Here is a 24,364-nt window from a genome sequence, read left to right as displayed (position 1 = left end):
CTCCTGGCTTGTTCTGCCTCAGATATGCATGCCGGGTGGCTGGTAGCTGCTCCTGACAGTGACACTGGGCACAGCCCCCACCCCAGGGTGACTAGTGCCACCTCCCAGCCCTGTGGTCCTGTCCAATAACATGAGCTCTTTGGGCAGCAGCTTTGCTATTGAAGTGGTGTCTTTTTTTTTTTTTTTAAATTGGGAATTCCTGAGGATGGAAGGCCTCTGCCCACTGTGGTGTCCTGAGTGGAAGGCCTTCTGTACTAGGTTTGACTGGAGTTCCTCAGCCCAGAGTTTTCTGTCTTCCAGGCATGGGCTGGCTGGGAGATATGGGGTCCCTATTTACTAGTTTTCCTTCCGTTTCTATGCGTGTTTGGAACACCATTTGGCCTGGGAAGGGGGCAGAACTCCCTTGGGAGCAATGTGGAAGCCCCGCAGGGAAAGTGCTATTTGTAATTGCCGGGTTTCACTGCCTTGTAACAGGGACCTCCAATCCCATCTCTCACTCTTTGCCTCCTGTCTGCAGGTGCGACTCTGCTTGCTGTGTGTTGGAAGCTCCCTGGTCTTTGGGCCCATCCTAGGGAAAAGCTGGAGGCTGTACAAAGTGTTCACACAGCGCGGTCCAGAAAAGAGGGTGGTAAGTACTCGCAACATATGCCCTGTGCACTGGAACACAGAGGCTCCTCACCTGTGAGGTGCTGGGGCTCTCCACATGGGCTGCACTGAGAAGCAAAGGGAAATGCTTGACAAATATCAAACTCTACAGGGTCCATGAATCATTTGCCGACTGTGGATGAGCTTGAAATGAGAGAGAATGGGGAATGCGGGGACACACAGGGACCGACAGTGGGATATAGAGCTTCAGGCACTTAGATACCAGCATCACAGGCACAGAGCAAAACCTGGCTAGACCGGGACTCATTCCCCACTGCCTGGGGCAGTCATTTACACCGGTGAAAAGCAGGGATAAAATGCTACCAAATCAGAATAGTGGAAATGACAGGAGCAGCAAGGCAGTGGAGAATCAGGCCCGTAGAACAGAGAGGGAGGAGGAGTTTAGATACCTGACTTATCTAGAGCATTTGTTCTCCTGCCAGGTGGGGCATGCCCATCTGGTAGTAATCACTGGTCCCTTTGTGAAATGAGTGGATGGTTTCTTACACTGTCCAAGTGTCCTCATCACAAAACCCACCAGCAGGATTGCCATTAGTAGGTCCTCTTCTTGTTAATCACACATCAGTGAGTTCATGGAGACAGAACTCCCTTCTCACTCGTAGAGGGGTCTTCTTCAGTGAAGCATTGAATGAAGGAAGTTTGCCTTGCTGCTACTCATGCTTTCTGCTCATCCTGTGGATAGAGGTTGCCAGTCTCCAGGAGTGTTGGGCTGGCTCCTTTTACCGGCACTAAATTCTCACACAAGTATTTTGAGAAAGAAGAAAATATATCTCTTACAAAACAAAAAATATCTGCAAATCATCTCCTGTTTCATTTACGTGCGAGGGCATGAGTTTTGGATTCAGCAGCTAATGCCATCAGATACTTAGTACCAGCTTTTTCCAGCATGCCCATGGCAGATTTTGGTGTCTTATGAAATTGCCAGTTTCTGCTGCTGGGGAAACCCCAAGCCCGAGCTCAGTTCATGGTAGGTAGAATAAAAATATTTTCAACTGTCCTTTAAGCAAAGACCTCTGGGTGCCCTACCTTCGCTGGCTGGGACTGAAGTTTCTTTATAACAGAATTCTCTAACCAGCCCTATTGCAGGGCATTGCTCATGTATCCTCTGGGGGTTGGAATGTAAATCAAGTGTTTTTTCCAGAGTGCACTCTCTGGAAAAAGATACCAGGAGACCACAATCAACTTCTGAGCCCTGGTCATCTAGTATCCAGAGCTCAGTCTCTAGGTTGGTGGCCTGGCACTTAGTTTTCAGCACCATTGGGGTGAGGCCCTAAGCTCAAACATCTGGATCTTGTTCCCAAACTTTGTTTTAATGATGATGAATCCAAGCTTCAGAATTTAGACCTGGATTTGGAACAATTCTAATTTTTGGGAGTGTAGAGAAAGAGTCATATCCAGGGATTTGGATCAGCTCCTGAAAGAGAGAAAGCCCTTTTTGAGATTTGGTTCTGGATCTGGGTTTGGATCTCCAGTCACACCTGTAGTTCGGAGCTGTTTGGACCAGGGTTTTTGTTCAGAGCCATTTCTGGTTTTTCTAGTTATTTTTAATATAAAAACAAGTGAAACAAATGTCAGCAAGTATTCCAGACTCCCTTCTCCTGGTGCAGGCACTTCAGGAAGGGCTGGAGCAGACCCTCTTTCTGCAGGGGGAGGGTTCTGAACACCTCTGTGCAGCACAGGAGAAAAGGGGGCATGCCGATTGTGAAGAATGTGGGAGTTATCTGTATTGATTTTTACGAATGTTATCTATATATCTGTGTGGACTTGGGGGTTATTTTGCTGCTGTGTAAAGGGGAACGAAGGCGCTAAATCAGTTTGAGCTAACTTTGGACTGCATGTACCAAAGGCTAATGAGTGTAGACAGCCATAGGCAGACATACAAGGGAGGAGATAATGCCTTTGAAGTTTACAAATTGGGATTTGGCTAGTCCTGCAGCCTGAGCTTAGTCTCCAGCTTGAAATCCCAGGGGCTTTGAGGTCGGGCCTTTCAAACAACAAGATTTGAAGTAGTTAAAAACCTGAGCCCCAGAGGAAAGGAGAGACAGGGGGTCTGTTGGAGACTGACTGTAACATGGTCTCCAGGTGCTGGGGCCCCAAGATAAATGGGGGGCCTACCTAAACATGCAGGTAAGGCCGAGCTGAGGTAAGACCATATGCATATATCCGCTTTTGTTATTTTTAACCTTTTTCTTTCTGCTTGGGATGTCCCTATGGATAAATAAACCATGCTCTGCTTTGGAACATGCGGGTCTCTGTCACTGTGTTTACCAGTTGGTCACTGCTCTGAGAGAGGATTCTAGAGCAGGAGCAACACCAAGTTGGACCTGCTGTACATAATATGGTCGAGAAACAGGAGGCGCTGTCAAAAATGGTCCATTTTAAATCAATGGGGTGAATTGTGGGATTCCACTATGGGGGAAGGGGCAGGTATAGACCTGTCATTTGAAAGAGCCCACAAAGAGACAGAGAGGTCACAGGTGCAGCTCATCCCTGAACCATAACACTGACCTTCTGTGAGTTGCAGATTATCAAAGACCTCCAGCTGCTGGTGATGGTGGTGGTGCTGGTGCTGGCAGATGCCATGCTGCTCACAACATGGATTTTCTCGGATCCAGTTCAGTGTTTCCAAAGCTTCACCGCATCCCTGAGGGTAAGAGGACAATAGCAGGAGGCTGAACACTGCACCTTTGTGTCTATGTCATGCTATGATTCAGCCCAGCAGACCTCTGCAGGCATGAAAGATGGAAGGGTTTGTTTTAGAAAAGTTCCTAAGCCACAAAGTTTGGAGCTGACCTTCCTCAAAGGTCTGAGGTCTTGTAAACTGGGGTTAGGTTTGGACCCTTATGGAGACAGATGCCATTTGCGGAGTTCCAGCCAAACATGCCTGAAGCTGGACAGGAGGATCTGGTTCCAGAGCTTTGATTTGCTACCATTATAAGTTCTAACCAATGCCCTGTCTACTCTGCAGGGAGCATGACCTGGATTCTGCAGCTCTCCAGCATGGAAGACTGGAGAGTCTGTGGCAGGTGCAGAGAAATTTGAAAACTGAGGCTTAATGAGCATGTTGGTAGATGAATACCGAAGCTGGGTATCTTTCTTCCTTGAATTCTCTGCTCTCAGTTGCCCTTTCCCAGTCGTCAGACAAGCTTTCACTTTTCCACTTTGAAATTTGTGCTTAGACACCCCCTAAACCATGTATCCACTTGTCTGTTTGTCCATCCCTATGGGCTGGAGCAGGAGCCTTCATTCCTGTGTTCTGACTGCCTCCCAGGTGACTGACAAGGGTATGACCTGTTCGGTGGGTAGGATGCAGTTCTGCGCGTCTCTCTACTCCGAACTTTGGCTCAGTCTCATTTTAGGGTTTAAGGTATGTAACCTCTCTATTCATCCCCATGTCTCATCTCACCTCACCTCCCTCCAGTCTAGCTGCTGCTGCTGCTGCTAAAATTCTCTTCCTCCCCTAATACTCTGGCCATTTTACTTCCTTCCCTGGCTGCCTCTCACCTTCAAATTCAAGGTTCTCATGCTCATCTTGAAGGTTCTTCCCATTCCCATCCAATTCTGCTTCTGTGTTCTCTTCCCCTGTTGCCCACCCCCCCTGCCAAGCCTCCCTCACAAAAGTCCCCTTTGTATCTTTCTCCCAGTCTCATTTTCATGCTTTCTTTCTTCTTTCCAACATTTATGCTTGGAACCATCTCTCTCTCTCTCTTTGTTTGCAAAGCAACTTCTCTCACCTCATTCAGACCTCTCCTTAAAACTCACTACCTCCATGAACCCATAGACTACAATCCACCACACAGATAAACTGCACAGCTGGGGTACGGGACCCTGAGCCTGTGCGGCAGAACTGTATTAATAATAAACATTTAGGTTTTGTCTATATGGGGAAACTTACTAACATAGTCATACCAGTTTAATTATACTGCTGTAGTTATACTGGTTTGACTTCCTGTGTGGCCATTCCTATTGCAGAATAAGAGTGCCACTCAGGTAGTAGGACTGATACATCAATTTTATTACAGTGGTAAATTTCCCTGTGTAGACAAGATTTTAGTTCTTACATAGGACTTTTCATTTGTAGACCTCAAAGGGTTTTACAAAGATACCATTAACCCCATTTTACGGGTGGGGAAAACGAAGGCATCCAAGGCCCAGATTAAAAAAAAGTATTTAGACATTGCTGAGGTGTTTAGGAATTTAGATCAAGGTATCCAGGAGCCTTAGGCTGTGTCTAGCCTTAGGCTGCTGCATTGGAAGGTGCGCAGTGTAGCTGCTCTTTGTCACCGGGAGAGAGCTCTCCCAGCAACAAAATAAAACCACCCCAAATGAGGGGCAGTAGCTTCATCACCGGGAGTGTGGCTCCTGCTGACAAAGCGCTGTCCACACCGGCGCTTTTTGTCGTTCAGGGGGGTAGTTTTCTCCTGAGGGACAAAAATTGTAACGACGAAAGTGCAGTGTAGACATAGCCTTAATCTCATATTCAAAAGGGATTTAGGCATTTATGATCCAAAATCCCATTGACAGTCTGATTGGCTTCTATATGCAAGTCCCTTAAGTACACAATATATAAGCAATTACTTGGCTGCTCTCCTTGATACGATATGTGTTGATCATCATCAGCTACTTTGCTCCTGTTCTGTATTAAATTTTCCCCAAATCCAGAGAGATTATCTTTACAGCCGTGGCCTCTATGAACTCTTACTGTTCTTGCTTTTAAAAATAAAATATTCTCTTTCCTGATGCCAACTGCTCATATTTAATAATACCCTGAGCCTGACTCTGGTCTCATCTGCAGGGTTTCACACCCATGTAGCTCCATTGTCTTCCCTGAAATTAAGCCTGATTTACACTAATGTAAGTGAGAACAGAATCAGTCCCTTTGTGTACATATGTCACTCTTTATCTTCAAGGGCATTAACATTCTCAACCCCTTGGGAGGCAGTTCAGTATTCTATCCCCGTTTTACAGGCACAGAAATGGATTGACTTGCCCCAGGTTGCACATAGAATCAGTAGCGAAGCCCTTTCTAGAACCCAGGAGTTTTGAATCTGTCCTGTGCTTGTTCCATTAGAGCAGCATCCTAGTTTACCACAGGATACCTTAATCTGTCCCCTGGATATTGTTGCCAGGACAGATACATAGTTTTAAATGGGACATTGATGGCTGCCTCTTCTGGCTCAGGGGATTAGAAATTGGCTATAGAGCTTTTCACCTTTTTGTCACGAGTTCTCCGGTGGCTAGTGGTGGAAACCTGTGATAGCGCAATGTCTGCTTGACGGTGTGTATGAAATGAATTTGAGTCTCGGTCCAATTCCTAGTGAGACAGACATCAACAGCAGAGAAGCACCACCAGAACTGAACTAGCTGGCAGTCCCAGCAGAGAGGCTGCCAGGAGTCATGGTCTATGGCAGGGGTTCTCAAACTGGGAGTCAGGACCCCTCAGGAGGTTGCGAGGCTATTACATGGGGGGTCGTGAGCTGTCAGTCTCCACCCCAAACCCCACTTTGCCTCCAGCATTCATAATGGTGTTAAATATATAAGAAAGTGTTTTTAATTTAGAAGGGGGGTCACTCTCAGAGGCGTGCTGTGTGAAAGGGGTCACCAGTACAAAAGTTTGAGAACCCCTGGCCTACGGAAGCTGAACTCACCTTCTTGCCCATAAAGATGGACTCTCCAGGCTGATGAGCATCCAGCCTCCCTGCAGGCTGATGCTCATTACAAGGCATTGCGAGGGGGTAGTTTGCACTGTCACTATCCCTGTTCTGTGGACAGAGTGTCAATCGACTGCATGCAGGGGTTGCAGATTTGTGTAATTTTTGGTGGTGCCCAGAACGGATCCAAGTCCTGCCCCCCTCTGCCCCTCCCCCCCCCCGACACCTGCCTTGTAAGCTAATATATATTTTTAAAAATAATGTAAAAATGTGAGGGCTTTTGGGTCAATCTAATTCTGGGCTCCCCCCTCACAATTCTACTAACACCCCCCCGCAACCCAACCCTCTGCTCAAGCCCCTCCTACAGCCCAAGCCCCTCATCTTGACCTGCAGCACCCCCTGTTATTCCAGTCTTGCCCCTGTCTCCATCCAGCTCTGCCTATACACCTCAATTCTGACCTGCAGCAACATGCTGAGTATTTGCTGCTGAGCTACCATATCAAACTGAATTTCTGCATTATAGATCAAAGAGGGTTAATTAGAATTGCACTGAATGTATCTGAGCTTCATTGGCTCAGTATGGGTCGGGGGAAAGACTGTGACATACAGTAATTTTCCACACTCTGGAAATCTGTAAAACCTCTTCTCCTAAACCAAACCCCTTATCCCTATTTTCTGATTCCAGAGCATCCTGTTGATATATGGGACATACCTGGCTGGTCTGACAGATCATGTCAGCGCTCCACCAGTGAATCAGTCCTTGATCCTCATTGTTGGGGTCAACCTCATTTTCCTTGCTGCTGGGACAGTTTTTTTAGTTAACTGGTTTTTCTACACTTGGCACAACCTGGTCTTTGGTTTTACATCTGGAGGCATCTTCATCTGTACAACCACAATCAATTGCTTCATCTTTGTTCCACAGGTATGAAACAAACTGTGTTCTAAAGGCCTGGCCTGAAAGGTCTCCTCAGATATGAGCACACGTAGATAATGTGTTCTGAAATGCTCACTCTTTTTCTTCTGGGATAGCAGAACAATACAAATACACAAAGTCTGGGAGGAAGCACCAGCTGGCTCAGAGGCTGGAGTTGTGATATGGAGCCTTTCATCTTTAACTGCTGGTCATCAAGTCCAATTCAACCAAGGTGGTAGCAACTAAAAAATCATTCCCAGTCTGTTTGCTGCTCAGTGGCTTGTGTGAAATGAGTTTTGGGGCCTCTGGTTTTAAGCATTTATATTACACTCATTTATACCAGAGTCCTTGGGCTTGGTTCCTTCTTGACTGAAAGCTGAGAATCTGGAAGAGACAGTGGTGGTTTGGGAAAGGAGGTGGTATGCTGTACTGCTGCTTCCTTCCAAATCTGAGCCCTGCAAACAATGCAGGAATCCCTCCCTTACGGGACATACCAGACTGGAATGTGTTTGCCCAGCACTCCAGAAGGGGCTAGGGGAGGAAGCTGGGGTTTATCCCCGTCCTTACGTTCCTGGGGATCTCTGGTATCTGCAGAGCGCACAGGACCTCAGGTCTGCAATTATTTTTCAGCAAATGAAACCTTGCACTTCAGTTTTTTGAATACTATTTCAATTAAATGTTGATAAATATTGACTAAAATATCACCCCCAAAAAGTGACAGTGCTTTCTCCTGTTTGGACCAATGTGGCTCAGAAGCTGAAGAACTGGTGGGGTTTGAAGCTCTGGTTCCAGCTCTGGTTCCAGGGAGTTTGGACTACCACAGTAACCACATGGCCTCCAAGCATGAATCCACAAGGCCACTTTCCTTCCAATTCCTCCTGCCACTCCCTCAAAATATCCAGGGTAACTCACACCACCATCTACTTAATCCCCAAGTCCACAGCAGCTCTGTCCCTCTGGTCAACCCCCAAGAATCTAGTAGCTATGTGTCTCCTCCCAGTCCCTAATGGTGCCTCCTTTCCCCCATGTTCCTGGTGCTCTGACCCCTCCTCCACTTCCCACAGGGCCCTGGTGTCTTTGCTAGTCTCCTCCTCTCCCACTTCCCTCTCTGTGGCTCTGCCCCTTATTTATGGGATTTGGTAAAAGAAGTGGCCACTCCCATCTGCTTCTCCCCTGGGTAGGTGACCACCTCCCCACATACTGCTCCTGTAGTTAAGCCAGGGTGCTCTAGGAGCCACCAGAGGAGTTTGTGGAGGGGGAAAGGAGCAAGCAGATGAGCGAGTGGCCTCAAAGGAGACACTAGCTGTTTTTCTAGCTCTCTGGTAGCCGTGGGCTCTTCCTGACATGGGAGGGGTGAATCTGGCAGTTTTCCCCACCTACTAGTCCTCTGCTCTCCCCTCCCCTGCCCCGACAAGCAGCGATGGGAGAGGCAGCCCTTGGAGCCATCCCCAGACTTGTGACTACCAACTGCCACTGGATTTGGTCAATATGGTACTCCTGCAGGGAATACTGGTGTTTCAGAGGTCATGCTTCAAGGCCCTCCTATGAAAGACTGACCCCAGCACTATACATGGGTGCAAAGGGTCCATCAACGGGCTGCTGTGCACATGTTCTTGGACCACGGGATTGGTTACTGCTGGTGAATCTAATCTGTTCTGCTGAGGTTCTTATACCACACCCATGACCATAGTACTGAGCACCTTACAACCTCTACTCTGTCTCTCTTGTCCTTCTCTCTCTCTCTCTCTCTGCCATAGTGTTCCTCTTTCAGAGAAGCAGGGCAGTGAGCGAGCCTGCATGCTGCAATGCAGACAGGCAGCCTCTGATGCTTCCTGGGCTGACAGTAGGTTTTGCTGTCCCCTGGGATGTCTGCTTTTCTCCACACAAATAGTAAAGCCCAGCTCTCCAGTATGGGAGGGGGAGGAGCAGGAGCTATTTTAAGAAAAGCTATTGACAGGGCTGTGTTCATTGCTTCCTGTGTATTTCAGGAGGAATCTGGTGTGCTAGGCCACAGTCTGTCTGTGTTAATGGATACAATCCCCAGGTTGCTATAATAAGAGGGAAAAGAAGAAACGGATGGTGGTTGGTTTCTATATTGGTTAAGGAGTTGAGGGCTCAAGGGAATGAGCCAGGGGAGGGAGGAACAGAGATAGAACGGTCTTAAACCAGGCCCCGGAAAGAGTGGGTCTGTGCAAGTGCATTTGCCAGCACCCCTCAATCTTGACTGGCAGCCCCCCTGCTATTCCATCTGTGAGACCCACACAGCTCCATCAAAACACCTCAATCCTAACCTACAGCACTTCTTGCTCTTTCTGCCCACCCACAACTCACTCCTGCTCTGCATGATGATTCCTCCCATCTGGTACTTGCATCACTCCCCAAGCCCAGTTCTGTCCTCAGTGAAATATGGAAGCTACAGAGAGGAGTGACAAATACCCTTCTGTTCTGTTCAGCCAGATGGCGAGGCACTTTGGCTACCTTACTTTGTGTTCCCCACCTTGAGGCTCTTCTGTCTCAAACACTAAAATCTGCTACTCCCTAAAGAATCCACTCAGATAGTGCTTTGCCCTCCTCTAGCGCCTTCACTCCTGAGCTTCATCAACATGAATTAAAGTTCACGATCCCCTGGGAGGTTGGGGAGGTCTGTGAGCCCCATTCTACAGATGGGGAAATGGAAGCACAGTGAGCGGCAGCAAGTTTGCCTGACCCCACACAGCAAATTCATGTCAGAGCCAGAATATAACCTGGAACTTTTGATTTTCAGTTTCCATCTTTTACCACTAGATGACAGTTCTCCCTATAAAATCACCTGAGTGAACCCTGCCTTCGCTCCTCTCTCTTCCTTCCCCAGATTGGGTAGTCTGTCTCCCTGGGCTGTCAGTTCAGTATGGTGCATGCTGCATCGTTACCTTCCACCTGCTCTGATGAGGACACTGGTGGTCAAATGATGAGAAAGAACAGGAGGAGGAGGAGAATATGTTGCTGTGAACGCAATTGATCAAGACAGTGGAGGGGGGACCAGATCATTTGAGCAAGATTCCTGAGACAGGGGAAAAATCTAACTAAAGGGGACACAGAGCCTGTCTCTTGTAGGGTGTCTCTTTTAATCTGGATTAGGTTAGTAGTGCCAAAGGTCATCTCATGAGAAATTCCTTAGTGGACAACAGACCACATCACAAAAGACACCGTCACAACTGATGCTTGCAGTCTCAAAGGGGAAAGCACTGAATGGACCACCGAGTTCCCCTTTCACTCCTAGGGAGGGTACCTTTTGTTTAGGGCTGAGGCACATGGGTATGGGTGGAATAGGGGAAAGTTGACCTGCTATCGCTGCCTGGGTAGTTCAGGTTCTCTGGTTAAAGGCAGTCACTCTCCAGGGCTGTTGATCCAATGCCTTTCACCAGCACTATATGCATGTGAAAATATTTTTTTTAAAGTTAGTGCAATTTTAAAAAAATATCTGTTTAAGATTCCATATCATAAGAGAAGTACATAAAATAACGAAGTGCAGAGAGAGGGTAAATCAGGCGCTCCTCTTTACTCTCATAATACAGGATTAATACAACCCATTTAAAGAAAAAGCCCTTTGAATGATTAACCCATGGAACTCACTGCTACTAGTTATCACTGAGGCCAAGAACTTAGCAGGATTTTAAAAGGATTGGCATTTAAGTTGATAATGAAAACATCCACAGTTGCTATCTGCGATACATAAATGTATAAATCCTCATCCTTCAAGGCAAAAGCCAACTGCTGACAAGGGTTAGGCAGAAACTTTTGCAATCAGCAAATTATTGCATAATTGTCCATTACAAGGTTTCTTTCACCTTTCTGTGAAATCCTTGGTACTTGCCATTGTTGGAGACAAGATAGTGGACTGGATGGACTAGGGGTGGCACTTCTTATGTTCCTTTCAGTAGCAGAATTCACATGCAAACTGAAGCATAACAAGTAATTACATTTTATACCCAAATATTTGTGAATAATTCCCATCTTTATTTCTTCCTGACTTTGTGAGGTCAGGTTAGGTGCCTGTTTCTTCTTCAGGAACTAATGTCCTCAATAACTTTGTCTAGGGACGGCTGGAAGTTGCTCTGTGATAGACCAGCTGTGTCAGGAATCAGTTGCTGCAGTGGAATTGGCCTGATTAGCTAGACTGTAAGCTCTTTGAAACAGGGAGCAGATCCTCTCTGTAAAGTGACTAGCATTCTATTGGTGCTATTCAAATAATAATCTCTTTTCAAGTAGTGAAGAAGGAGCAGATTTCCAGCTATTGAGGTGCACCATGCAATTTATCGTAGAGTTCCTGCATGCACAGTTGTTCTCTTGCTGATCTGAGAGCTTGAGCTTTTTATCTAGCTCAGGCTTTGTAATTCACCTTTTGTTTCGTCGGCTTGATTTTCCTAATAGTTTTGCTCTTCCGTCGTTCATCTGAAATAGATGAACAGCTGGAGCCTGGATGCACTAGGTTTTCATTCTGACACCAGTGAAAAAAAGCAGATATCGAGTGGTATTGGTTTTCAGCGTGTCATTCGTGATTCAAGATTAAGAAAGTGTGTGTGAGACATTGTCTTTGTCTCTTTCTGACTCAGTGGGGCCCTGGTTTACAACACTGTTAAAGACTGTAGCACAGGCAGGAACTAACTGTGTCTACACAAGCAGCCAAAACCAAAGGCAATGCAAAGCTTTATTTCAGACCCGTGGCTGTGGGTAGGTCCAATCTACACTACATCTTTGCACTGTGGTGTTACTGTTATCTCTGGCAGGCTACACAGGGGTGGGGGTTAGGGGAGGATCAAGGCGCGCGTGTGTGAATTTACCCCTTTGTCTCTGTCTCTGTGCATGTCTGTGTCACGCCCTCTCTTTGTCTCTCGCTGCTCTTTGTGTGTGTGTGTGTGTGTGTGTGCATCTCTCTCTGCATCTGTCTGTCTGTCTCTCTGTGTGTATATATATTTCATGTGTATATAATGGATGCTTGCACTCAACAGCTCCGGCAGTGGAAAGTCTTTGAGGAAGAACAGAACCAAACCATTAGCCACATGGCAAAATATTTTACCAGCCCCAGCAAGAGCTTCCTCTCCATGTACAGTGAAGAGCAGATCTGCCAGCTGATAGGGGAGAAGAACTCCATGCAACGGCTGCTTACTGAGGTAATCTGCACTCACAGGCAGCTCATGCTAGTGGAAAGAGCAGTCCCAGCCATTGATCTCCCTCTGGCTCAGTGGCCAGCAGCTGTTGTCCTGCCTCTGCTGTACTCTCTCCCCGCCTCCTCCTTTGTCTGCTGAAGGATTTGTAGGGTAGAATACCCTCTGTCACAAACTGATCAAAATGGAGATTTCCCATTGCATCAGCTTCCCTCAAGAAATAATACATGGAAAGGAATTTTTTTAAAATGATTTTACATCTTTTTCCCAGATTCTCAAACTTGATGCATAAATTAGGGCAACTGGCAGAAAACTGGCCTGATTTTTTGGAGCTCACACAAAGGTCTAATTTAGAGGGGATGCGTCCTATCCCAAAAGGTCTCCAGCTCCCACTCTCTTTCAGCTTTCTCCAAATTATACAACCAGAAGTGCTTTGGCTGTTAGAACAACATTATGTTCCAGTGTAATTGGTGCAAATGTTTCTATATGCAATCTCCAAAATACTCACATATGCAAATGTTCAAGGACATGTTGAGGTGCAGCTAGGAAAGGAACGGGTTGCACATGCTTCATGTTTCATTTTAAAGGTCTGTGATTCTGCTATTTCAAACTATAATTATTTAAATTCTAGAAGCTAATGGGGTAGAACTGTGCAGGGCTGGAATTCTAGAAGCTAGAGGAGATGGTTCTGTATGGGACTTTGAATGATTGCATCTGGATTCTCTGATCTGTACAAACAAGTGCCATTTCTGTACTGCAGTGTAATGGTTTGTTTCCCAGTAAGTAGGCCCCAGTGGAGCAATTTTTTCCTGATGCATTTTCATAATGTGTCACTTTTTTGTCTCTAGGACATTCATCTATTCTAAATAGACAGCTCAAAGACCAGGTCTAGACTCACAAATTAAGTTGCCCCAGGTACATCGCTCGGGGGTGTGAAAAATCCACACCCTGAGTGCTGTAGTTAAGTCAGCCTAACCCCCGGTGTAGTCAGCGCGAGGCAGGGGAGCTGGAACAGTTTTTATAGTAGGGGCGCTTAGAGCCCTTGAACCAAACTAAACACTGGATATGATGGAAACCGCTTCAAGCCAGGCACCCCCAGCACCTCTAGTTCCCACACCTGCAGTAGGTCAACGGAAGAATTCTTCTGTTGACCTAGCTATCGCCTCTCAAGGAGGCGGATTATGTAGGCCGATGGGAGAACCTCTCCCGTCACTGTAGTGAGTGTCAACACTGCAATTGTGCTGCTGTAGCGTTTGAAGAGTAATCAAGCCCGAAGTCTGCCGCTCTAGCATTTCCTCTGAAAAACAGACTGACTTCCTGACCTGTTTGCCTTTAAATCCTCAACCTTAATGTAGTATTAGCATTGTTTTCTGCACCAAAGTTGATGTATTTATTTATTTGTGATTTGTTACAGAAAAATGCTGTGATCGAAAGCCTCCAGGAGCAAGTGAACAATGCTAAGGAGAAGCTGACGAGGCTGATGTCTGCAGAGTGCAGCTATGATTCGATGGGCCTCGCTGTTCCTTCCACATCCTTCTCCATCTTGCCTCAGAACACAGATAGCCATGTTGAGTCCAGTGGTTGTGCCATGGAAGCTGAAGGGCTGCATGGAGACTATTTTCCCCCTGGTCAAGAGCAGAACCCTTGGCACTGTCCCAGTCTCCCAGATACACAGTGCAGTCCAGTGTCTGTTGGCAAACAAGATTGTGTTGGTATCATCCAGAACCTTAAACATATAAAGCACCAAAACACTCCACCAGAAGATCTTAGTTGCTATGAGACACTGCTTTGTAACCCTATGGACATCTCCGAATACAGCTCTAAGGATGTCCAAGAGCAATGGAGGCCTTCAAACAACAAGAAATATATCGACAGTCCACCAATACCATTGAGCCAGAATCTCTCAGCAGTTGATGGGAGAGCAGAGCAACCAGAGAGCTCAGCAGCAATCAAGGAGCAGGCCTCAAAGGTCAGTGAAAAGTTGCAGGAAATCTTGCAAGAGCTGAGCATTGGCGGCATAGTTAGTGCCCAGGCGTCACCCAGGGGGCCTAGGCAACCCAGCCACAATGCAGAACATGAAAAGAGTGCAGCCTGGAGACCCTGGGAGAGTCACACAGGTGTCTGCACTTACCTTAGTCCTTACAGGACAAGACGGCGAAGAAGAAGAATCCCAGTCCATCCACCTTCCACCTACTTTCCTGCGTCTATGACCCCACAAGCGTGGTGTCTCACGAACAAGGCAGTCAGCAGGACACAGAGTGGACAGAGCACTTGGAGCCGTGACAGATTAACACAAACATCTCCGGATAAAGCAAGTGACACCGGTGATGGAAGGTTCCTCTGTCAGCCATCACCCTCCTCATCAGTCATCGACAAAATGTGCAACTTCCAGCTGACGCACAGGAAGAACTGGCCTGAAGAACAAAGCCGTGAGGGGAATGGCCAAGTTTCAAACAAACACCAAGGCTCTGCCCAAGTGAAGAACCACGATGCTCTGTTGTATCCCCCCAGTCCCCTCAGCCTCCAGCAGCAGCAGGGGGATGCTGGGAGGGACCTGGAACAACCCCTTGTGCCCTCCCTGTGCCTTTATCCAGACTCTGACTCCAGTAGCAGCTCGGAGGAGATGTTCAGCTGCTGCCACAAGCCTCACTGTGAAATCTGCTTCCCCAGCCCTGGTGACTCCAGTGACAGCTGCACCACTGACACAGACCCAGAGCCCGCCGGGTCCCTAGCCCGCTGGGCAAAGCTTTACGGCAGGCCTCAGCCCGTCGTGAACTTCAAAGATGATCTGAAACCCACATTGGTGTAAATGTAAATGAAGACGTCCTATTCCAGAGGCATCCCCCCGGACAAGTTGTGTTTTAAACATTATGGAAGGAACGTACCATCTGAGGGAAGCGTGACGCTCAGAGGACTGGGAATGGGATATAAAGGCCCAGATTCACAAAGCTGCTTAAGTGCTTAATTCCCAGTGAAATTAATGGGAGTTAGGTGCCCAAGTACCTTTGTGAATCTGGGCCAAAGCTTTTACCTGTCTAGGATGCTAATTGAGATCCAATCTAGGTCAGGAGTGACTGACAATCACAACCACCTGATAGCTGGTTAGTGGTATAATTGAAATGAGTTGGTGGTTTTAATCCAGTTGCTATGGACAGGTGCCCACATCACATACAAACTCATCACACTAATTGGCCTTCTTGTCAGCACTCTGAGCAGGGAGGTCAAGGATTGAATTGACCAGGCTGACTGGACTACCCTCTCATCCTAGAAGGCTGCATCTGGGTAGGAGGTGATTTGCACAGATCAGGAGCAGTGTATGGGGAAGACTTGAATAGCTCTGACCCATGCTCTCCCTAGCGCACAGCCAAACAGAGAACTTCAGTCCCCTGGAGCTGTCAATCTGGAACCTTTCACCAACATTGCATTCAATTAGAATTTGTAAAAAAAGAAATTTGGAATTATTTTCACCTTGGCATTCAGCCTTAATGAGCTAGTCTCTCAACACAGCAAGAATCTGGGGGTGGCAGAAAACACTAGACTTCCTATTTCTGTTTTGTGGTCTCTGAGCAAGCTAATGAAATCCAGGGCTGACTTCTCCAGATCTGACTTTGCATTTCACTCAGTTTAAATATATGGCAGCAGGTAGATACTGAGCAGAGTTGAAGAGGGAAAGCTGAAAAAGCTTGACTGCACTGCAGACAATTTTTTAAAATTGGGTTTGTGGCCTTTTGTGCTTCTTTATGGTGGACACAATAGGTGAGAAAGGTTTGGAGTTTCTTCATATTTTCTGTTCATTTTTACCTTAGATATATTAGGAATATCAAATCTGGTATCCCTGCTTTTTGACAATATCAAATTTTGTCTCCCCCGAGAGGTTGGTGGAAAACCTCTCGGGGGAGACAACCTCAGATAGTTCTTGCGATCTGCCACATCTTTATATAAGAGGAGAGGGGTACTGAAATTTTGGTTGAATGGAGGTCTGTGTTAGACAGGCATTAACAATGTCAGTAAAAATCCACTTTCAATTACTCGCTGGCAATGCCAGAATTCTACTAGTGCTCTAGCCCAGGGGTTCTCAACCTTCTTCTTTCTGAAGCCCCCCAGGGTACGATAAAAACTCTGTGGCCCACGTGTGCCACCATAACTGGTTTTCTGTGTGTAAAAGCCAGGGCCGGCATTAGGGGGTAGCAACCAGGGCAACTGCCTGGGGCCCCATGAAACTACATTACTCAGGCTTCGGCTTCAGCCCCAGGTGACGGGGCTCAGGGCCCTGAGCTTCAGCCCCATGAGGTCGGTCTTTGGCATTTTACCCTGGACCCCAGCTGGCCCCAATCTAATGTCTTTCTACCCTAGGCCCCAGTCTAATGCTGTCCCTGCTTGGTGGCCCACCTCAAACCTGCTCGCAGCCCCCCAGAGGGCCCCAGCCCCCTGGCTGAGAACCACTGCTCTAGCCCACATAGAATCTTCCAGGCTTGACAAGGCCTCGACTTCTAAGGTAAAAACAATCAAAAATGTATCTTTTGAATATCCCACCTTTGAACCCTGCTTTGTCCATAATAAAGACACAAACAAGGACACCATCCCAATTTTGTTTTCCTTCACTTGTCACCTCTAACATTTGAAGAGAACCAGTTTCCCTCTAGCTGTATTCATTCCCAAGCTGCTGTTTCCATAGCTGTCTAAGCAAGTGTTTGGGGCTGCCCAGTGTGACAGTTCTGTTGCTGATGAAATGCACTGAATAGGTGGAACCTACTGACACAAAGTAATCATGCAGCGTGGGCCACAGGTACAGGTGCACAAGGTGGGGAAGGAGCAAAAGACTTCTTTCAATGCACCCCAGCACTGGGACTGGCCACCAGCTCCCCTGGCATACAAGGCACCCTAAGGAGGTTGGGGGACACAGGAGCGTGGTTTAGAAAAAGATATAGCGCTATGCACTCTCCCCCTGTTTGCTTGGGAGCTCCAGCAGGCATTAATGCACAGGGCCTGGCAGTGCTTCCACCGCGGAGTGGTGCAGAGTTAATTCAAATCTGTGGACAAGCCCCAGCTGAGCTCTGCATGGCGAGCCATACCTCTTGGACGGAGGGGAAGATGCTGGAGCCTGGTGTGAATGAATGGTGCATAGAATAGAATTTTGCTGATGTTTTATTTATAGCCATTATTTTTGTGACAGGCTGCTTGGAGCTCAGCTCGCCCAGCTGGAAGTCACTCCAGCTCTGTCTCTTGTAGAGCTGGGATGCCCTACGGGACAAGTGCAACCTGCAGAGACCTAAGCAGTGGCCTCTGGCTGAGCTTTCCCTGCAAGTGCAGGCAGTGCACACATCTGAAGGACTCAAACATACAATGGCGGTTCCTCAGTTGCGGCGGGTGCTGCTACAAGGCTCAGCAGATCTTAGGGGATGCTCATGGAGATGCAAATCAGGGGGAGCCCACAGAGCTCGGGGCAAATGGCCAGGGAGTTCCTTAGTGTTGTAAAGTTGGGGCACCTCTGAGGCACTGTCAGGTCTGTGAGCGTCTTGTGGGTATTTTACACCAGGCAAGACAGGGAGCGTTATTGGCATAGAGCAAACAGTCCCTAGCCTTAGGCAGCTGAGACTGGAAAAAGTAGCCGTAGTTCTGAGCTCTGACCATGAGAGGCTGCTGCTGCCCTGCCTCCCCTCCCAGCTTTCCATCCCTTTGCTGGGTGGCTCCACACAGGAGGGGGAGCTAGAGTGGGCAGGCAGCAGTGCATGCTTTCCACCCCCACCTCAGTGGAGCAAGGGTGTGATTTGCTGAGAGACTGAACTGTACTGCCTGGCCCCAGTCACCTGACCAAGGTCAGGGTTACAGAAGGTCAATAGCCCTGTCATGTGGGAGGGGTTGGTGTCTAGGATGCTGCCCTGTGCAGTGGGCAAGGCTGGCTGCAAGTTAAAAGGAGGAGGTATAAAGCCTTTTATTATTATGGGGTCTGTGTGCTGGGCATTGTACAAACACATAGAAAAAAGGTTTCAGAGTAGCAGCCGTGTTAGTCTGTATTCGCAAAAAGAAAAGGAGTACTTGTGGCACCTTAGAGGCTAGCTTATGCTCAAATAAATTGGTTAGTCTCTAAGGTGCCACAAGTACTCCTTTTCTTTTTACATAGAAAAAAATAGTCCCTGCTCCAAAGAGCCTGCAATCTACGACTGTCCTCCTAGAAAGGATATGTCTCCTTGCTGTACTCTGAGCCAACAGCAAAGAATGTGACCCCTGTCACATGGAACTCAAAAGGCAGGGTAAGTGCCTGCTCCCAGCTAGTGGACAGGTGATCTCTGTGTTAATTGCTCCTGTTGCTGAGTGCACAGTCCATTGCATTCACTGTATTTCAGGTGTGTGTGTGAGAGAGAGATTGTGATTTCTGGTTTCTCGTTTACTTGAATATCTACCAAGCAACCCCTGGCAATCCCTTATTCTTCATGCCAGGGTTCTGTAACTCTTTCACAGTGTGAAGAACATTTTAATAGAGAGCTTGTCACTTCACAGCCCTGTGGCAACTACAGCATTTGCTTACACTGAAAAGTAACATTAAGAAAGAATTTCGTGGAGGTTAAGCGTCTTGTAATGCAATTTAGCAGCTGGAAAAGAGAAGAGCCAGCTCTCTGTGGTCCACCAGCAAGTGTTCTGCAGCCACCAGGGGTTCACAGACCACAGTGTGGGAACTTGTGCTCCATGCGGTCCCTTAGGCATGGCTACCATTTTGCATGCGTCAGATATTGGGCTGTCTGTGGGGTTGGGAACAAGCTGGGAAGAGGACTCCCATTAAGAGGGTATCTCACTCATTTATTTTGTCCAATTAACTTTATTTGTACTTTACCTTTGGTTGATTTGTACTGTCTATGGTTTCTGTTTCTCTTAACTTGTTCAAAACATTGTTTAAAATGAAAGGTGTTTTTACCACAGTCTCTTGCAGTGACTTTTGTGTCTCTTACTTCCCTGAGCAGCTGTAGACCCCTGGAAGATAAAAACCATACTACTACTAGTAGCAAAGGAATGTTCCCGTGTAGCTCAAGTAGACAGGACTTGTGTCTTAGGAGCAGGAAAGTCCTGGGTTCAGTGCCCATTCCTGCAGCTAGGAGCATAGGTGGGAGTCTAAACCCAGGACTGCATGTCATCCCCGATGCTGGAAAAGTCACTTCGACTTGCAGTGCCTCAAGTTTCTCATTCTGTAAAATGTGAATAATTCTGACCTTCTTGGGGGTGAGGTCTTGGGAGGAGAGATTCACTGGTGTCTGTATGTGCTTTATTCTGTTTAATGATTTAAACATTCGTGTTTGTGATTTATTAATTTTATTTAATTATGATTTAGCTGGTGACTAAGGATATGGGCAGACAGTTCTCCCTTCTCTGTATTCTCCATTATATGCCCCTCCGTGGAGAATGAATTGCTTCTCTATAGTCCCCATTACACTTTGCATGGCCCAGCTGGATCCAGAGTTCCTGCCCCTTTCCCAGTGTGCTCTGTCAGGTGGTAACAAGCCCATATCCATTCCAGCATTGCACTATCCAGCCCAACCAGGCAATCCTGTGCAGTGATGCAGTTATTACATTTGAGATGTTTGAGACGGATGAGCTGTTTAGGGCAGTCAACTCCCCTGTGTTTCTGCTGAAAAGGGTTTTCCAGAGGAGCCTGATAACAACAGTTCCCCCTCGGCTATCACTTGTGGACAAGAGGAAAAAAACGAACTTCAAAAGATAGAAGGGAGACAGAGCAGCAGTCTGCAGTGCTCCCCAGAGCAAGCTCATTAGGGTACAGGGGCTCCGCACTGGTTCTGCACATATAGAGCATGTTATTAACAATAACTAGCATGTACGCAGCACTCTGCATGTTCATAGTTCGTTGCAAGCAGATGGTCGTCTTATTATCACCCAGTGGTAGATCAGTAGCTCTGTCTCTCTAAAATAATGGGGAAACTGAAGCACTGAGTAAAGTGACTTGTCCAAGACCAAACAGTTAATCAGTAGCAGAGTTGGGGATAAAATCCAGGAGCCCTGGCTACCTTGAAATCCTGCATTTTGGAAGTAAATTCCTGACATCCAACATCTGCCACTATTACAAGGACACAAGACTAGTCCCCAGGTGAACTCAGAGTCATCATCCTCCCTTCTAGAAAGCGACATTTGTTGGAAGGGAGTTCAGGAGACTCTCCTGCAGGAAACGATAGTAAAGTTTCACTTTATAAGTAAATTTTGGTCAATTGGATAAGACAGGCAGGCAGCACTAACACAGTGACATTTAGGATAATTACTGCGACTCTCGATAGCTTATGTCTAAAAAATAAAATCTACTGTGACTGTTTAATGAAACAGTCTATATATGTTATGGCAGCACAGATAGTGAGCTCTTCGGGGCAGGGACCTGGTTTGTATTTTCTGTGCAGCACTTTACAAACCCGAGAGTATTGTAAACTACCAGTACTACTGCCTAGCAATAATGTTATTAAAAGTAAGAAGACATCACCCTACTCAGGGTGTGTTTGTGGGTGGTGGGGATGACCCACAAAGCCAGCACCAGTTTAATCTAAATGATCCCTACAGTTTACTCAGTGGATATCTTTTTATAATAAATTCCATTAAAAAAAACTATATCAAAAGAATGTTAAGGTTGCCTGGTTAAGAACACAAAAGTCAGGAAATGCTGAGTTTAACGGTGGCACACGTAACCTTAATTCTCCTTACAATGCATTTTGAGTGTTATTACACTGTAGACCACATCTTACTAGAGTGATTGTGTTTTTGATACCTTCCTTCCATCCAGTGTCACACAACATCCCTGTTGCAGCTACAGCAATGGTCAACATTGAAACGTATGATTAGGGAAGCACCTGGGGTATTTTTCACTGTCTTTGTGAAAGTTAGCCGCTGAAAAACCAGGAGGCGAGCCACGCCACATCACTCTCTGCACTTCAGCAGCAAGTGATCCATGGACCACAGTGTGAGACCCACTATGTTACAACACAGCCTTTAATTATGTGATCACGTTTGGCAAGAGTCCAGTCTCATTCACTGCCCAGCATTTGTCATGGACATTGATCCATCACCAATATCACTGGATTCACTACAGATTTATATAATGGTAATCGCAATCAGAATGGGGTGCGAATGAAGGCACAGAGCAGCCTGTATGACCCATCTCATTCATTATGTTCACTGCATCATTCAGTGCACGCACTCTGGTCTGTTACTAAAAAAGTTATTCATTGGAAACATCAGAATGGCATATCGGAAGCATCAGCTTGCCCCTATGCCAGAACCATGTCATTGGCACAGAGTCTCAGGCCCTGATGTGCCTCTGGAGCATCTTGGTGCCTTCAATAGCTGAGAAAGTCTATCAGTACCTAGTACAACTAGATTAGGAGGCTCAGTGGCACATCACAGTGTCTTAGGCAGTCTGCAGGGAGGCAACATGAACAAACAAAAGTTGCAATATCATGGCAGCCTCTAATACATCAGGATACAGTAACTTTATCACGTAGAGCAAATATAAACAGCTGGGAATCCTATGACGGGTATTTGTCAGTTTTCAGGGAGAGTGCAAAACTACATACATGATCTAATTCAAATAAGCAAGGAAGATGCTTAAAACCCCAGAGAGCTACAGGAAGTAATGTGGGCCAACACCTCTGCGTCTTGTATTCATAGCAATGCTGGGCAGGGCCTTGAATAGTGGGTTACACTATAAATTATTACAATACATAAAAGCCCTTGTTAGAGCACAGCTATTTTTGAACTGCTTACCCAAATAATAAAGATGCTAGATAAAGACTGATTTTCCTCTGACAGTTAAATCTCTCTCTGTGGTGGATTATAATGGTTGTAAATATCAGCGCATGTTAGCCCCATTACAATGGTTTACATACCAATATTAGTACATCAAGTACTCTCCTGCTTCTTAATCCAGCCCCCATGCTGCTCTGATGGAGAGAGAGATTTCCCAGTTCTCAGAACATTTGATATCCGTGTGCGTCGGTAAATCAGCTATGCAGTCCTTCCTGTCCCTATACACACTGCATTAGCTGGTCAGCTATTGTGTCATAGGATAAATTCTTTGGGTTATATTCTGCCCTGCAATGTAAAAGCACTGAGCTCTCAGTAACTTGTATTACAGCTACACGACTATATCTGAAGGCAGCATTTGGCCCGCAAAATAAAATAACAACAGAAATAGGCCCTGGGGAAGAAATGTGGTCTATTGGTTAAAGGAAAGAACCGGGTGTCAAGAATCTTGGCTTTGCTTACTGACTTGTGTAACCATGGAAAAATCACAAACTCTCTGAACTTTAGTTACTGTCTCTGGAAAATGGGGATAATAATGATTTCAAGGCTTACTTAATACACATTTGCAAAGCACTTTGAGGTCCTCCGCTGCTGGATGCTAAAGATGTGCTGAACATTATAAGAGCAACAGCATGAGAGGACATGTTCCTACTTATCCCAGACAACAGGCCTTGGGTCATAATGAAGAAACCAAACGTCTGTTCAGGCAATGAATAAGCAATCAAAAGAGCCTGAATAGGGGGAGAAATGAAGGGGAAAAAAAACTGAGATGTCAGCTCCGGAGATCGCTGTCTTCTCTCCAGAGAGATCCAATACAAATTAATTTTTAGATAATGACCATTTACTCCGTGAGGGTCAGTTGTTTGTAATCATCGGTTTCAGTTAATGCAATCGTACTTCTTTGTGTGGTTGCATTATGTGTTTATACACATCGAGTGAGAAAACTTCAGTTATAAGGGTCACCTGACTTCTGGCTCAAATTGGAATGGAACCATAGGCTAAGTAACAAGCCAAGAGCCCCTCTCACATTCAGAAATGTATCTGCTACTGTAAATTTGGGATTTCTATCACACACCTAAGTGGAGATTTTGCAGACCCCAACAGCACTGAAACAACACCAAGAGGAAGCCAGAGAGGTCTGATGATATATTTCAAAATCTCTGCCCATGGGAACTTGACTCACTGTGCAATCAGACTGCAAGTGGCAATGGTCATGGAAGTAAAACAGATGATTTTATAGTGGAGCAGCAAAGTCCTGTTTATTTAGTGGCACTGGACAAGCTTCCTCATAATCCAGAAAGTTAACAGTCTTGCAGCAGCAAGGGGAAAGCTAGGTTTCACACTGACCAAAACCTGCCATAGCTACTCTAAATCCAGAATTTTAAAAAGAATTCATAGGATTTAGAGAGTAGCTGCCAATCTCTGTGCATGTGAAACCTGGACAACTGAGATTTTGCCTCGCCTTTTACAGGATTATGATAAAATAATTTCCCTTTGTGACCAGTCTGGGCTGCTTTGATGCAGAGTCAGAAATGAGACACTGACTTTTAAAGAGCTTCCTTCCCTCAGGGGTGATGGGTGAAAGAACAGATCACAGCTTTGTTTTGCTGCAACATGTCTGGAACTGTTGAGAGAGATCTTTTCATTATAGCAAAATCTTCAATTCCTCAGTGTTCTTCCAGGTTTGCAACCTACCTACGTTGCATAGAAGCAACAGGAATGCCTGGTGACTGTAGCTGTCTTAGTGGATTGGCTTAAAAATAGAAGATAGACATCAAAAGTTGCCCTTGCAATGGACAGCTCTGCTGAACACAACACAGAATTGTCCATCTGCATCATAAACATTGTATCTCTTCCCACAAAATCAGCAAGTCTGACACAGCCCCAAGATCAGAGTATCAGAAATGCATTTACTATAGCAAGCAAGATGATTGATGGGAGAGACCCGGATGACTAATTGACTGAGGTGGAGGTCATTCAACATATTCCTTTATTTGAAACAGCCCATTGTATTTTTGTCACTGTCTATGCTGCAAGTCCACAGTGAAGTACCATTAAGTACGTTTATTAGTGGGATATTTGTGACCAACCAGTTGATTAAATCAATTAATTTTAGGACACTAGAGATCATACGAAATTGTGCTGTCTATATTCATTAATTCAGAATTTTATCTACCAATAAGAATGTCCTTGTGACAGGC

The 24,364-nt window shown here is 46.2% G+C and overlaps 1 protein-coding gene across 3 annotated transcripts in view; it reads left to right on the top strand.

Annotated features, from left to right (window-relative positions):
- GPR156 (G protein-coupled receptor 156) overlaps window positions 1-18,273 on the top strand; it is a 58,715-nt gene extending 40,442 nt beyond the window's left edge. For 2 of the 3 annotated variants that reach the window (XM_043538735.1, XM_037909654.2), the window contains exons 6-11: window positions 518-628; window positions 3,191-3,316; window positions 3,938-4,033; window positions 7,003-7,239; window positions 12,219-12,380; window positions 13,789-18,273. In XM_043538735.1, the coding sequence (XP_043394670.1) occupies window positions 518-628; window positions 3,191-3,316; window positions 3,938-4,033; window positions 7,003-7,239; window positions 12,219-12,380; window positions 13,789-15,183 (2,127 nt within the window). In that variant the 3' untranslated portion in view covers window positions 15,184-18,273. The remainder of the gene's footprint in view (window positions 1-517; window positions 629-3,190; window positions 3,317-3,937; window positions 4,034-7,002; window positions 7,240-12,218; window positions 12,381-13,788) is intronic. The other variant, XM_043538736.1, reaches the window with a different exon arrangement.
- The last annotated feature ends 6,091 nt before the right edge of the window (window positions 18,274-24,364 follow it).

The sequence above is a fragment of the Chelonia mydas genome, chromosome 1 (assembly GCF_015237465.2).
Source record: "Chelonia mydas isolate rCheMyd1 chromosome 1, rCheMyd1.pri.v2, whole genome shotgun sequence".
Classification (NCBI taxonomy): Eukaryota; Metazoa; Chordata; order Testudines; family Cheloniidae; genus Chelonia; species Chelonia mydas.
Note: the sequence above shows the minus strand (reverse complement) of the source record. Positions and strands in the feature narration are given on the sequence as shown.